Here is a 16,173-nt window from a genome sequence, read left to right on the forward strand (position 1 = left end):
CAACCGCACACGGGGACTCAGGGCGCAGAGGCAAGGCACTCGTTGAAGGGTAGAAGGCATTGGCTGAGGGTGGAGGCGGCGGTGGCGGGGACGGCTGTTCGAGTGGCCGGCTGTGCTCTACTGTATTTTTACACACCGAAACTTATAAAATATCCCCGGCGAATTCCATACAAAGCTATACTTACATCAACGGGAAAAAAGCAGATTCTATAAAACGAAATATATTTACCCATGGAAAAATACCTGCGCCTTGTCAAATTATCCCTACACTCATAAAACTACCCATGGGAATACCTAAACCTTATGAAACTGCCCCTACACTCATAAAACTACCCATGAAAATACCTACACCTTGTCAAACTATCCCTACACTCACAAAACTACCCATGGGAATACCTAGGCCTTGTCACACTACCCCTACACTCACAACACTACCCATGGAAATACCTAAACCTTCTCAAACTACCCCTACTCTCACAAAACGATCCACAATCCACAACCTCTCTACGCAAGCCTTACCAAATGTTGATGTGTACGTTTCGAAATATTTAAGGATACGGGCCATAGTATATCCCTTAGCGTGAGTGTTTGTGTCAGCAGAGCACGCCACAGGGGAGAGCTATGTCGCCGCCGCCACCACCACCACAGCCACCACCCTCTTGAAGAAACCTAATTTACCTTTTGCGAGTCGGAGCAGAGGGGCGCCGGCAACACGAGGGGGCGCGGGGCAAGGGCGGAGGAGACGCGGGAGACAAAAAAAAGTAAGCAGGTGAGTCTTGTGGTCTTAACTCAACCCTCTGGTCACACATACTTCATTAACCATACGTGGGAGGAGGAGGAGAAGGAGGCAGAAGAGGAGAGAAAGGGAAGGAGGAGGTGAAGAATAATGAGAGAGTGAAAGGAGATAAGGGAAGGTGAGGGCAAGGACGAGGTTAGAGAAAGGGGGAAAAGGGAAAGAAGTGGGAAAGGGAAGGATACGAAGAGGAGATAATAGAGAGTAAGATAAAATAAACGGAAAGATAAGAAAGGAGGGAATGGGAAACGAAAATAGGAGGCAAAGAAAAGAGAGATAAGAGAGATAATGAGAGGGAGTGAAGGCAAGGAAGAGGAGATTAGAAAAGGGGCAAGAAGGTAGAGGTAAGGGGGAGGATAAAAAGAGATGATAAAATACGAGATAGGAGAAAAGGTAAGATAAATAAGAAAGGGAGATAATATTGAAATAAAGAAAAAAATAGAATAGAAGAGAGAAGAAAAGGAGACAAAAATATGGATAAAGAAGAGAGGAAAGTGAAAAAGAAAGAAGATATAAAAAAAAAACCAGAAGAAAGAAACTGAAAGAAAAGGAGAGAAAGCGAGAAAACAGAAAACTACTGCAAAAGGGAAGACACGAAATGAAAGAAAGGAAGGAAGAGGGGAGGAAGACAGGATAAACGAGAGACCAGAGGCAGGAGGAGGAGGAGGAGGAGGAGGAGGAGGAGGAGGAGGAGAATACAAAGGCGGAGAGAAAAGGAAAAATGGAGAGGCGGAGAGGGCCAACTCGTCCCCGCCAGGGCTTACAATACAAGGAAATCTTAGAGCTATTTCAAGACTTACACGGCACACGCCCGGGCCTGCAGCGGCGGTGAGGGATGAAAATTGGAAAACTTCGCTGCACTATAAATATTTTCAGTGCTACGTTTTGACTCCTTTTAAGAGGCGTGAGCGATGGGTATAGATGAATATTGTGTACTATTATGATGCTTTAGACTTGGATAAAAAAAGAAAAAGAAAAATGGAGAACTTCGTGGGACTATTAATATTTTCAGAGCTACGTTTTGACTCCTTTTAAGAGGCGTGAGCGATGGGTAAAGATTAATATTGTGTTTTATTACGATGTTACAGGACTTAGGAGAAACACAGGCATTGCAGAGAAGGCGAAGAATACAAAATAAAAATAAAGCTTCTTGACACTATACATATTTTTTAATGAATAGGATAGAACTTCGGTCCTTTAAGAAGCGTGAGCGATGTGTAAAGATTAATATTGTGTTTTGCTATTATTATTTTAGGGACTACAGGCGTTGTAAAAAAAGTAGAAAACGATCCTTTAAGAGGCGTGAGCGATGTGTAGAGATTAATATTGTGTTTTATTATGCTATTTTAGACTGAGGAGAGACACAGGCGTTGTAAAAAAGTAGAAAACAAAAAAAATGAAAACTCCATGACACTGTAAATATTTTTCAAGCTATGTTTCGACTCTTTTAGGAAGCGTAAGCGATGTATTATGCTATTTTAGAACTGAAACGACACATGCACTGATTGGGAGGGCTGGAGACAGTTAATGGAAAACTCCGTGAAACTATAATAATTCTTTTTAAACCCACATTTCAACTCCTTTTAAGATGTGCTAGCGATGTAAAAGGATTGATATAGCGTCCTATTATGATATTTTAGGACTTAAGCGTCACTGTAAAAAGGGCGAGGGACGAAAAATGTTAAGCTCCTTGAGACTGTAAACCTTTGTAAAGCCACGTTTCCACTCCATAAGAAGCGTTGGCGTTGTAGAAAGATTAATATTTTGTCCTGTTATGTTATTTTTGGACTTAGCAACACACATGGGCTGCAGAGAGGGCAAGGGACGAAAAATGGACGACTTCGTAACTTAGTAAACCTATTTATAGTTACGTTTCACCTCCTAAAGACATGTTAGCAATGTGAAAAGATTGATATTATGTCCTATTACCCAATTTTAGGCGAGGGACGAAAAATGGAAAACTTGGTAACACTGCAAACCTTTTAATGCTGCGTTGTGACTCCTTAATTAAGAAGCGTTGGTGATGTAAAAAAATATAATTGTTTCTCATTAAGCTGTTCAAGATTCACACTTCACACAGGCGCTGCAGAAACGGCGAAGATTAAAAATAGTGGAAGTAAAAAAATCGTATCCCTCTCAACGTCTTTAAAACCGCATTTGAACTCCTTAATTAAATGTCAGGGAGGTAAACAGATTAATTTTACGTTTTATGACCTCCCAACCTACTCCAGTTACGCCCACCATTACCTAAAGAAAATCGAATCCCTATAAACCACTTTGAAACCGCATTTGAACTCCCTAATTAAATGTCAGGGAGGTAAATAGATTAACTTTACGTTTTATGACCTTCCAACCTGCTCCAGCTACGCCCCTTATTACCTAAAGAAAATCATATCCCTGTAAACCACTTTGAAACCGCATTTGAACTCCTTAATTAAATGTCAGGGAGGTAAACAGATTAATTTTACGTTTTATGACCTTCCAACCTACTCCAGCTACGCCCATTATTACCTAAAGAAAATCGTATCCCTGTAAACCACTTTGAAACCGCATTTGAACTCCTTAATTAAATGTCAGGGAGGTAAACAGATTAATTTTACGTTTTATGACCTCCCAACCTACTCCAGCTACGCCCATTGTTACCTAAAGAAAATCGTATCCCTGTAAAACTCTTTCAAACCGCGCATTTCAACTTCTTAAATAACGCCAGGGAGGTAAACAGTTTAGTATTGCGTTTAATAACCTCCCAACCCACTCCACCTAAGCCCATCATCACCTGTTCCTGCCAGCCGACACTTATGGAAAAAAGAATGTATTAATAGGGAGTTTATCGAATGGGATTGAATACGAAGACGGAAAGGAAGACATATACGATGGGGAAAGGAGAACGTGTGAAGGAGGATAACATAGAAGGCGACGATGAAATAGGGAAACAACATAGAAGGCAACGATAAAGTAAGCTAGACAACATGAAAAACAGCGATGAAGTAAGTTACCGAAAAAAAGATAAATATAGGAAAGAAAAACATTCCCACGTACATAAAGACATTGAGGAAGGTGCAAACAGGTGAGATAATATGAAAAATAAAAGAAAATACATAGAAAAAAATACACTTAGACCAGATAAAAGAGAGAAAAAATATACATACATACAAAATACATATAAAGCAACAGTATATAATTAATAGAGGTCCATACATCGAGAATACAATATAGAGGATGCATGAGAGAATAAAATAAAATAATATATACAACAAATCACAATAATAATAAAAAGTAAAGCATAACATGATGAAATAAATGAATACACTAATAAATAAAAAATGGCAATGCTGAGAGGAGGAGAGATACATTAATTATTTATATATACAGGTAAGTAGGATGGAAGTAATTATGGTGACTACGTTAGGTGAGAAAGTATACGAGTTAAACAGAAACAAGCAACATACATATATACAGGGTCAAGCAATGAAGAGGAGGAGGAGGAGGAGAAGGAAGAGGAGAAGGAAAGGCAAGCAAGTCTGAGGAGGGAGGAAAAGGAGGAGGAGAAGGACGAGGAGGAGGAGGAAAATAAAAGAGTAGAAAAAGAAGAACAATGAGAAATGAATGGAAAGAAACAGGAGAAAGTGAATGAAGCAAAGGAGGAGGAGGACGAGGAGGAAGAAGATATAAAGAGGAGGAAAGGTAAAGAACAGGACGAGGAGAAATGAATGGAGAGAAAGAGGAGTAAGTGAAATTGAAGTTGAGGTGAAAATAGAGGAGGAAGAAAAATGAAGGAGACTTAATAGATGGTAAGGGATGTTGCAGAGGAGAGGGAGGAAGGGAAGGAGAAGGGGAAGAATAGACATGGAATAGGAAGATGAGAAGGAAGAGGAAGGGAAAAATGGAAATAAAAGGGAGAAGGGGGTGGAGAAAGAGTATGAGGAAGAGAAAGAAGAGGAAAATATAAACAGATCTAACAGTAGTAGTAGTAGTAGAAGTAGTAGTGGTAGTAGTAGAAGTAGCAGTAGTTGTAGTAGTAGGGGTGGTGGTAGTGGTCCCTGCCCCTCCCGTTCCCACCTTCGCCCCTGAGGAACACACCCTGCTGAGCCCCGCCGAGGAAGGGGAGGGCGAGGGGCGCGCGGGGTCCTCCTGCGGCCGGGGCACAAATAGTCTGCGTTACACAAACCTCGCTACCTCAAGACGGACTGGTGCGGCAAGCTGATACTGTTATGGCTACACTGTTGAGGGGTTACTACAGTTAACTTTATTACTTTACTGTTATGGGTGAGCTGTTTGGAGTGTTATAGGGTGACTGGTATGCTGTTACTCTTAAGGGTGAATTGTTAGTGTTATGCTGCTGTTGATATTGTGTGTGTGTGTGTGTGTGTGTGTGTGTGTGTGTGTGTGTGTGCGTGTGTTAGTGGAATAGTGTCTTTGTTATGCTGTCTTTGTTAAGGCTCAGCGGTTAGTGTTTTTGTTACTCATTCTATACGCACGTCGTTCTGCTTCTGTTTATGCTAATTTATTTTTTGTATTGTTATTCACCGTTGCCAGATTATCGCACTCCGAGTATCGTGTTTATCCGTTTCTGACCCTCAACTATTGCCAAGAAACACGAATAGTTAACCATTTTAACGATAACTATATACAAAGACATTTATTGGGGTGGAGGAGACAGATTTTGGGTCGGAAATCGGGAAACATAAGAAACTGAGTACGACAATTTGGCAATGTTGCTGTTATCGTTACTGCTTTCATTTCTCTTAATCTTCTACCGTTTGCTATTGTTAACTGTGTTCTGCTCCTGTTCCTGTTTATGGTGTTCTGTTTCTGGGGCTGTTACTAATGGTTTGCTGTTGGCGGAATTGGGATGTTTATACTATGTTGTTCTGTTGGTAATTTTTCCTTGCTGTTGTTATTTCCGCTACTTATGTGCTGATGTTGATGATAGTGGTACATCGGTCATGCTATATTCTTTCTACTTACACCGGTACACTGTTGGGGTTGCCTCGATAAACTGCATCTTCCCTGTACTGAAAATACTGGACGCCATCACTCCCTTGAGAAATCCCTTATTATTAACAAGCACAAAAATAAACTAATGCAAAACGTAACTAGAGTAAGAGAACACATATATAATTTTACTCATCAACGGTACTAAAACTTTACACTACGAGAACACACTGAACTCTTTACTCATCAACGTTCCTTTCTTCTACAAACAAACAAACAAAAAAAATCCGGCAAACATTATCTCCCTCCCAAGACAGCATAAACCAACACCACCAGACAGATAGACAGATAGGCAGACAGTCACAAACCACTGCTGGAGAGGGGAAGGGGAGGAAGGGGACAGGTGTGGGGGCAGGTCGACAGGTAACAGGTGAGACCAAGTAGCAGCCGCCTCAGGGAGCAGGAGAGCGAGGGGTCTGACACAACTGGTCCGCCCCTCACCTGGTCTCTATATACAGGTGCTCGTGGACGGAGGTAAACTAACACTGGGTAAGGACTTAGATCAATCTGAAGGGGAGAGTTTGTTGTCCTTGCTGACCTGTACCTCCTCCCTCCTTTCCTTTCCTTCCCTCTGTCTCTTCATGCATTTTGTTTCTCGTCTTTATTCTTTCCTTTCTGTTCGTTTTTACCTTTTCCAATTTTCTCCTCTTATGTTCTTGTGTTCTCCTTCTTTCTCTCCATCCACCTTGTTCTTCGTCTTTATTCCTCCTTCCTGTTCGTTTTTACCTTTTCCAATTTTCTCCACTTATGTTCTTGTGTTCTTCTTTCTCTTCATCCACCTTGTTCTTCGTTATTCTTTCCCTCCTGTTTTTTTGCCTTCTCCCATTTTCTCTCCTCTTATGTTCTTGTGTTCTTCTTTCTCTCCATCCACCTTGTTCTTCGTTATTCTTTCCCTCCTGTTTTTTTACCTCTTCCCTTTTTCTCTCCTCTCCCTTATGTACTGTCAATCTTTTTTTTCCTTCCTCCCTCTTTCCCATTTCCCATTATCGTGTCCTTTTTACATTATTCTATTTTTGCTTCTCCTCCTTTTTCCCCCCTATCTTGATGGAGCCCTTCTTTCCTTCCTTCTTGCCTTCCTTCTTTCCATACGTTTTATCCTATTTTAATATATTTTTCCATTCTGTTCCTTTTACGTTTTTTTCCAATTTTCCTACAATCCATTTTTGACAGATTTTAAGACCAATGTGTGAGGAGGCGTTGTCATTTTATATTTCTGTTCCTCTTAGTTTTTTTTTTAAATCTTCCTTTCCTTCCATCTTCACATCCTACCTCCGTTTTCTACTGTATGTTGTGCTATACTTTCCTTCCTCTACCCTTCCATCTTTGCCTCTTCCATCCTACTCCTCTCTCCCTTTTCCTGCAGTCCTTCTCCCCTCACCTTATGTTTTTAATTATATTCCCCTCTCACGTGTCCAGTCATTCTTCTTCTCTTCTTTTTCCCTCCATTCTTATCCCCTGTCTCTGTTCCTTTCTTCTATTCACCCTTTCTTTCCCTTTCATCCCTTCTCCTTCCATTCTTCTCTCCTTCATTTCCTTTCGTCCTTTTCTGATCTCCCTCTTCCTTTGATCCTTCTTCCCTTGTCCCGTTCCTTTCATCATTCTTCCCCTCTCTCCCTGTTCCTTTCTTCCTATATCCTTACTGCATTGTCTATTGTTATTATCACTATTTCTATCTCCTTCATTCTTATCTCGTTTCCTTTCTTTCCTCTTCTCTTCCATCTGCTTTCTCTTCCTCCCTATTTCTTCTTGCGCTCCCTCTTTTTGTGTTTTTCCCATCCCATTTTTCTTCAGTCTCCCTTTCATTCGGTCTCCCCACAGAGCAGGAGAAGGATATACGAGAGCTCTCCACTCCGTTTGCCTGTTCTTCTTAATTTTCTTTCCTTCTTTCCTTGCTCTTCCTCCCACAACATAAAACACTCCTGACAGTTAAAAAAAAGAAGAAAAAGAAATAAAAAAGGAGGGACCCGCCTATGTTACCTGCTCCCTTTCTTTCTTTCTTTCTTTCTTTCTTTCTATCTTTCCCTGATTTTCTTTTTTTTTTGTATTCCTTCCACTGTCATCCGTGTTCAAGAAGATGTCAAACTTTTCTTTTATTTGCCTCTTTTTTCTTCTTTTTTTCCGTTTCTTTCTTTTTTTCTTTCTTCCTCTCTATTTTCATTGCTTTTCTTTTTCTTCCTATTCTTCCTTCTTCTATCATTCCGGTTTCAGATGTCAACCTTTCCTTTTTTCTTTTTCTCTTTCTTCCTTTCTTCCTTTCTACTTTTAATTTATTTTCTTCTTCCTATTCCTTCTTCTCTCATTCCCGTTCAATAAGAAAATGCCAACTCCTTCCTTTCTTTTATTTTTCCCTCTTTTTTTTCCTTCACTCACACACCTTTTTTTTTCCTTTTATTTTCTTTTATTCCTCTTCTGTTTCTCTCTCCCTCCATTTCTTAGAATATTTCCCAATGTCAAGTTCTCCTCAGATGTTTATTTTTTTCATCCTTTTTTTTTTTTTCAAACCAACGACATTCACTTCAATCAATGCCAGACACCAGACACATGCACACACGCACTCTCTCTCTCTCTCTCTCTCTCTCTCTCTCTCTCTCTCTCTCTCTCTCTCTCTCTCTCTCTGCTTCTTTCTTTCATTTTTTCTTTCTTTTTTCTTTTTTTCCTTTCTTAGTTTCTCTCTCTCTCTCTCTCTCTCTCTCTCTCTCTCTCTCTCTCTCTCTCTCTCTCTCTCTCTCTCTCTCTCTCTCTCTCTCTCTCTCTCTCTCTCTCTTGTTTTATTTACGATTTTTATTATTTTTTTCGTTCGATCCTTGTTTTTCCTTTCAACCTCATTTCCCGTCTCCCCAAAACCGCCTCCCTTTCCTTAACAAACTCCATCTCACGTACTGCTGCACACTCCCCTCGACAAAAGAGACGGAGAAGAACGCAGCGGTCATAACTCCCTTTTGAAACCCGCGTTGGATGCATTCAGATCCCATAAACACGTCTGAGGAACCTACAAGCACAACCTTCTATACTTTACACTCCTCAAACCATCGCTAGTACATGGGAAACACAAAAGATGGCGCTTATATGGGTTAAGGATAAGAAGGGTCACCGTGGAGTCTGCGAGGTCACGGAGGTCAAGGAAATCGAGGTCACGAGGTCATGGATGGAGGTAAGTTAAGGGGGTCGAGGTCACAAGGTCATGGATGGAGGGAAGTTTGGGGAATGGAGGTCACGGGGTCATGTAGAGAGGGAAGTTAGGGAGGGGTTGAGGTCACGAGGTCATGCTGGGAGGAAAGTTTGGGAGATCGAGGTCAAGAGGTCATCCAGGGTGGTAACTCATCAGGAAGTCGGGGAGGGAGGGAGAGAGAGAGAGAGGGAAGTCAGCAGAGGTCAAGAGCTGATGAGGGAAGGTAAGCCGTCAAGAGGTCAGGGAGGTCAGCGAGGTCAGGAAGAGAGATAGGTCAGCCTGGTCATAGAGAGACAGAGAGAGGTTGAGAGGTCGGGTGGATCAAGGTCACGAGGTCATAGGGGAAGGTAAACCGTCACGAGATCAGGAAGGGAGGTCAGTAAGGTTAGGGAGTGAGATCAGCGAGGTCAGAGGTAGGTAGGTCAGCTGGGTCAAGGCCACCTACTTTGTTGAGCGTCTCCACCTCGTCGGGGTCACAGTAGGGGAACTGCACGTTGTCGAGGTAGCGCTGCGCCCCCTGGATGTTCTGCCCCGCCGCCACCAGGTTGTTCCTCGTCTCCGCCGCCACGCTGTACCGGATTTCCAGCTCTCTGCGGGGAGGGAGACCGTGGGAGGGAGAACTTGTGAGGAGGGGCGAGATTGGGAAGGATCGAGGAGCATGTGGAACTGGATTGGGTGGGTGGATGAGGGGCGTGAGAGGGATGAAGAGGTGGGATGTGATTGTAAAGTGGATGGTAAAGAGATTGGAAAAGATCGGGGATTGTGTGGAACTGGATTGGGAGGATAAATGGGGGTTGAAAGAGGGATGAAATAGGAGGGATATGTTTGCAAGGCGGATGGTAAAGAGGTTGGAGAGGATCGAAAAGTGCTTGGAACGGGGTTGGATTGTCTCTTTAGGGAGGGGGAGCGTGTGAGGAAGTTCTTGTGAGGAGGTGGGTGATGGTGAAGGATTGAGGAGGATCGAGGAGTATGTGGAACGGGGTTGGGTCGTCTCTTTTGGGAGGAACAGCGTGTGAGAATGCATTATATTTATAGTGAGGAGCTGGGTGGGGGGTTGGGAAGAATCGGGTTGTTTGTGGAGAGGGACAGCGTGTGGGAATGCATTAATGAGGAGGTGGGTGGTGGAGGTGTTGAGTGAGGATCGGAGAGTATATGGAACTGGGTCGAGTGAATGGGGGCGTGAGGGGGCGTGAGTGGGATGAAGAGGTGGATATGTAGGATTAACAGTTTTCGTCCATGAAGAGAGAGAGAGAGAGAGAGAGAGAGAGAGAGAGAGAGAGAGAGAGAGAGAGAGAGAGAGAGAGAGAGAGAGAGAGAGAGAGAGAGAGAGAGAGAGAGAGAGAGAGAGATAGAGAGAGAGAGAGAGAGAGAGAGCGAGAGAGAGAGTGAGAGCTAGAGAGAGAGAGAGAGAGAGAGAGAGAGAGAGAGAGAGAGAGAGAGAGAGAGAGAGAGAGAGAGAGACTGAACGTTAATGGAATTGTGTGGGGAAGTGTGGAAGACTATAAGTAAAAGGATTTGACGAGTTGCATGTGTGAGGGATTCGCTTAGTTTTTCGTCTATGTGGAGTTAGAATATATGAGTATGTATGAGAGAGTAAAACGAAATGAAAGTTAAGGGAGAACATGGGAAAGTGTGAAAAAGCATGAGTGAGTGGATGTGCAAGTAAACCGATTAGCTATTAGTGTGTGGGAGATGCTGAGAGGAGCTGTGAGTATGTATATGAGAGAAAGAAAGGATGAAAGTTAAGGGAAATCATGGGAAAGTATGAAAAAGTATGAGTAAGTGGATGTGTAAGTAAACCGATTAGCTATTAGTGTGTGGGAGATACTGAGAGGAGCTGTGAGTATGTAATAGTATGTGTGTGTAGGTAGAAAGTATATGAAAACCTTATAAAAGTAGACACGGAGGAACTCGTAGGGCAATGGAGAGGAGGATAATCTCGTGGAAATACCTACTTTTACGTCTCCGCTGCCATACTGTACCGGATATCAAAGCTTCGGTAGGAAAGTATATTAAGTGAGTCTGTATTAGTAAAAGGGAGAATAAGGTCGAGTGATGACGAAGAAGAAGTGAAGGATGTGAGAGTTGTATTTATTTCCTCGCCTCTGCTGCTACACTGAACCTGATCTTGATGTTACTGTAGGAAGGGAGACTGTGACGTAGGGTGAGAGGATAAGGAGAGGTGAGTAAGAGTGAACGAGTGTGTGTGTGAGTGTGGTTTGAGAGTGAGTGGGGGAGTGTGGAGAGTGTGAGAGTGGTGTAGCAGTAGTGTCTTAGGGAAGAGTAGATGGGTGGGAGTGGTTGAGGGAGTGAGTTTGAATGAATGAAGAAATGAATGGAAATGGAAGAAAAAAATGATAAAGGAGAAATCGAAGTAGTAAAAAAGGAAGAGGAGAAAAAAAACTATATAAAAACTGAAAAAAAGATATAAAAAAAAGCTATAGAAAAACAAAAAAAGAACTAAAAAAAGAAAAAAAAACTACAACAAAAGGAAAACTATAAAAAAGGAAAACTAAGTAAATATGAAAAAAAGAAATCTATGAAAAAATAGAAAATAAAGAATAAATCTGTAAAAAACTATAAAAACTAACTATAAAAAGGAAAGGAGAAATCGAAGTAGTAAAAGAAGGAGAGAGAAAAACAAGATATGGGAAAGAGCGTGTGTCAAAATCCATCGAAGTGCCCCCTTAAATAATACGTTGACAAAGAAAACGGAATGGTCGCGAATCTCCTACTGCATTCCAACTCTCCTCCTTTTGCTCCTTTGTTCCCTTTCTCTTTTTTCTCCTCTTTCTTTCCTCCCTTTGTATTCTACCGCACCTCCTCCGTTATTAGTCTCTCTCTCTCTCTCTCTCTCTCTCTCTCTCTCTCTCTCTCTCTCTCTCTCTCTCTCTCTCTCTCTCTCTCTCTCTCTCTCTCTCTCTCTCTCTCTCTCTCTCTCTCTCTCTTCCTAGATTACAGCCTCATCTCAGTTGTCGCATCTCAGAAAAGAGAAAAAAAGAAAAAAAGAGAAACTGAGACACAGGGTCATTTCATCTCTCTCTCTCTCTCTCTCTCTCTCTCTCTCTCTCTCTCTCTCTCTCTCTCTCTCTCTCTCTCTCTCTCTCTCTCTCTCTCTCTCTCTTCCTTTCCACCTGTCTACTTTAGTTTCTTTTGTTACTTTGCCCATTTATCTTCCTCCTCCTCCCCCTCCTCCTCCTCCTCCTCCTTCTCCTCCTCCTCCTCCTCCTCTTCTCCTTTCTCCATTTCCTTTTCCTCTTACTCATTCTTCTTTCTTTTCTTTATCTACTTTTTTTCTTAGTTTTCTTCAAGTTGAGAGAGAGAGAGAGAGAGAGAGAGAGAGAGAGAGAATCATGTGTCAGGAGCGCAATTATAGTGAGTGAGGGAGAGCGTTCTAAATGGGTCTCTCTCTCTCTCTCTCTCTCTCTCTCTCTCTCTCTCTCTCTCTCTCTCTCCTCCTACTCTTCTTCCTCTTCCTCCTCCTCCTTGTTGTCCTCCTCCTCCTCCTCCTCCTCCTCCTCCTTGTTTTCCTCCTCTTCTCAAATAACCTTCCGTTCTTGATATACACTCAGGTAAGGTTAACACAGGAAGGACGATATTTTCAAACATCAAATACTGTAAACCGATACTCTTCACGATGTTGGTAATTATATGAGACTGAGAATAGATCAACGTTACTGAAACCTTCTGAGCTACTTCCTAAGAGTTTTTCCTTAATTATATAAAAAAAAATCCGATTATATGTTTCATCAATTTACAATCCCTCGACATCATCTCCGCTATAATCTACGCCATGGTCATTGATAATTTTTACGCATTCTCCTCTTCCATTGGCTCCTCATCTTCTCTCACTGCTACGCTTTCAGTCTCTCTTCTTCCTCTCTCCAACACATTCAATCCTATCACTTATATTTTTCCACCGAGTACTCATACATCTTATCTACCTCTATATTCACCTATTATCACGCATCACACACTAACATGATCCTCTTCATCTCCTTTCCTACTTCTTACGTCACCTTTCCTTTCTCTACCTTCGCTCCCATGGACACTCATACCCACCCACACACATATTTCTCTTTCTCGTATTCTTTTCTCCTTCTTACGTTTCCTCTTCTCTTTATTCCTTCGCTCACCTGGTCTTTTCCTCATCGCGATTTCTTTTCCTTACGTAGAGCTACATCCCTCTCTCCCTCCTCTGTTTCTTCGCTCTTACACCGCGTTCAACACATCCACACATATATTCCTACTTTACATTTCTCCTTCTAACGTATCTCTCCTCCCTGTTCCTTCACTCCAACACCCCATCCCATATACACACCCAAATACACGCCAACACATTCTTCTTCTTAGCTACCTCTCTTCCCTGTTCTGTTTCTTGCTCATCACGTCCGTCACAAACACCCACAATCACTTACATTTGAGGTATGGTGGGGAGGTCCTGCCACTTCTGTACCGCCACCGCCAGCTGCTTGCACGCGTACTCCAGCATCATCTGAGCTTGCCGCCACTTGAAGTTCGCCTCCATGATCCTCCCTCGGTGCGCCTCCAACTCGTCCAGCTCCGCCTCAAGCTGGTTCTCCGTGACCGACCCGTATTCCCCGCCGAAGAGCTTTTCTGAAGGCGGAAGAAAGGAGTTGGGGTTGTAGAAGAGGTTGTTGACGTGGAGGCTGAGGAGAATGAATTTTAAGGGAGACTAAGTTAATCGTTAATAAGAGAGAATGCTGAATGTGAAAGCGTGTTAAAGGGATGGTTGGCGAAGAGAGAGCGAGTGTTTAGAGTGAAAGAGGTTGTTGAAGGATGGGTTGTAGAAGGAATGGATGTGATAAGAAGGGGGATAAATTAGACTTAGTGAGGTTAGAAGGAAAGAGTGAAGATCATTTATGAAGAGAGAGAGAGAGAGAGAGAGAGAGAGAGAGAGAGAGAGAGAGAGAAAACTGGAGGACGCTGGGAAAGATCTTTGTCCTGATTTCATTTGACACACACACACACTCTCTCTCTCTCTCTCTCTCTCTCTCTCTCTCTCTCTCTCTCTCTCTCTGTTAAATAAAAAAAATAACAATACAAAAACAAAAAAAGTATTCTTCATTATATATTGTTTCATTCATTTTTAACATTTCGTAAAGAATAAAGTAATATTTTCTCCAGACTGGTTCACAAACTTCATTATTATTTTCATTTTGTTCAGCCTTTATTCCCTTTCTCTCTCTCTCTACGTATTTTTTTTATATCGATACAGAAACAGACGTACATGCTTTTTTTTTAAGTTGTCTCTGTTGTTTTATTTTCTTCCTTTACTTCCTGTTTTATGGCGACAAGGGGTTTCATTTCTTTTTCTCTTCGTGGAGTGACGCCCCCGAGATTTTTGTTTCGTTTCTGCCTCAACCTCCATTTATCTGTCAGCCTTCCTCTCTGTCTCCGTTCAGTTGTCTAGCGGTCCATCTATCCATGTCTAAATCCATATCTGTATATCCATGTCAATATCCGTGTCTCCCCCTCTGTTCAGTTGTCTATCGATCCATCTATCTATCTGTCTATCCATGTATGTCTATCTTAGGAACAATCTTTACGGCTTATCATCTTTCTTTTATCATTTCCAGTACATGTTCGTTTACTTCTATTTGTCTACGTATTTTTCTTCTCTAAATATATATCTATGCTTCAATTTCATCCATTATTCCCACCATCACCACCACCACCACCACCACCACCATCTCCATCATCACCACCATCACCCCGACCACCACCACCATCTCCACCATCACCACCAAGGATAGTATATATACTATCCTTGATCACCACCATCACCCCGACCACCACCACCATCCCCACTACCACCATCACCAAGGTCACCACTACAACTATCATCACCACCACCCACCACCAGTACAACCACTATCATCACTTCTACCATCATCAGAGAGAGAGAGAGAGAGGAACCAAATGCGGTGAAAGGCAGAGACGTAAAAATGAAAGAAGGAAATTGAATGCAAGCGTTTGATCAGAGAGTTAAATAAAATCCTTAGAAAAGAGAAAGAAAAGAGCATGATTGCGTGGGGTCAGTTGTGAGACGGAGGTATTAAAAAGAGGAGGAGGAGGAGGAGGAGGAGGAGGAGGAGGAGGAGGAGAAGAGGGAGGAAGGAGCTGAATGTAAAAAAACAAAAAACAAAACTCCACATGTCAAGGCAATTTACACCCACACACACAAACACATAAACAAACAAACAAACTCACTAACAAACAATCACTTCATTTCCTCACTCTCTTTCCTTCCTTCCTTTCCCTTTCCTTTCCCTACACTCATCCACTCACAAACCACCCTTCCTTTTTCCTCTCACTCCCTTCCCTTCCCCTCAAACCTCCTCATTCTCATACCCTCTTAACCTCACACTCCCTCACGCCCTAACCTAACCTAACCTAACCTAACCCTTGCTCCCAAACCTTCCCCATCCCCACACCTTCGTTAACAATACAATACGAATAGATAAACGTCTTCCCCGGGACAAATACACAGGGATAAATATTTGTACGTTCATCACATCTCCTCAAGTTCTTACCCAGCAGTGTGTCGTGTTTCCGGTAAAGGTCGTGTAGCCGTTTCGCCCGCTCTTCAAGATGCGCCACCTCCTGCGACACCTGTTCCTGTTGCTTGCGGTGGGCCTCAAGTTCCTGCGCCGCGATCTCCTGCAGGCCACGACGACGAAGGGGAGGAGGAGGAGGAGAAAAAGAAGGAAGAGAGGAGGAGGAAAAGGAGGGGGCAGAAGGCGAGGAAGAAGACGAAGGGGTAGAGGAGAAGGAAAACGAGGAGGAAAAGAAGAGAACGACGAAGAAGAAGACGAGGAAGAAAAGGAGGAAGAGGAAGACGAGGAAGAATACGAGGAGGACGAGGAGGAAGAAGACGAGAAAGAGGACGAAGAAGAAGACGAGGAGGAAGGGGAACAGGAGGAGAAAGAGGGGACGAGGAGGAAAACGAAGATGAAGGAGACGAGGAGGAAGAGGAAGAGGAGGAGGAGGAAGAAAGAGACGATTAATACATGTAGAAAGATTATACGTTCACACACACACACACACACACACACACACACACACACACACATCATTAGCATAAGTGATTCCGATTCTGTGCTAGAAACAACAACAATAAAAACTAGACAACAAACGTGAAACAATGAGTGTGTGAACGATGCAGAGTGCGATAATTATGAGAGGAGGAAGA

The 16,173-nt window shown here is 42.6% G+C and overlaps 1 protein-coding gene across 2 annotated transcripts in view; it reads right to left on the reverse strand.

Annotated features, from left to right (window-relative positions):
• The window catches only part of LOC127001521 (putative leucine-rich repeat-containing protein DDB_G0290503), a 117,285-nt gene that overhangs the window by 15,732 nt on the left and 85,380 nt on the right, over positions 1-16,173 (reverse strand). For both annotated transcript variants that reach the window (XM_050866132.1, XM_050866133.1), the window contains exons 6-8: positions 15,515-15,641; positions 13,376-13,574; positions 9,403-9,547 (exon numbers count right to left, since the gene is read on the reverse strand). In XM_050866132.1, the coding sequence (XP_050722089.1) occupies positions 9,403-9,547; positions 13,376-13,574; positions 15,515-15,641 (471 nt within the window). The remainder of the gene's footprint in view (positions 1-9,402; positions 9,548-13,375; positions 13,575-15,514; positions 15,642-16,173) is intronic.

This window comes from Eriocheir sinensis, chromosome 21 (assembly GCF_024679095.1).
Source record: "Eriocheir sinensis breed Jianghai 21 chromosome 21, ASM2467909v1, whole genome shotgun sequence".
Taxonomy (NCBI): domain Eukaryota; kingdom Metazoa; phylum Arthropoda; class Malacostraca; order Decapoda; family Varunidae; genus Eriocheir; species Eriocheir sinensis.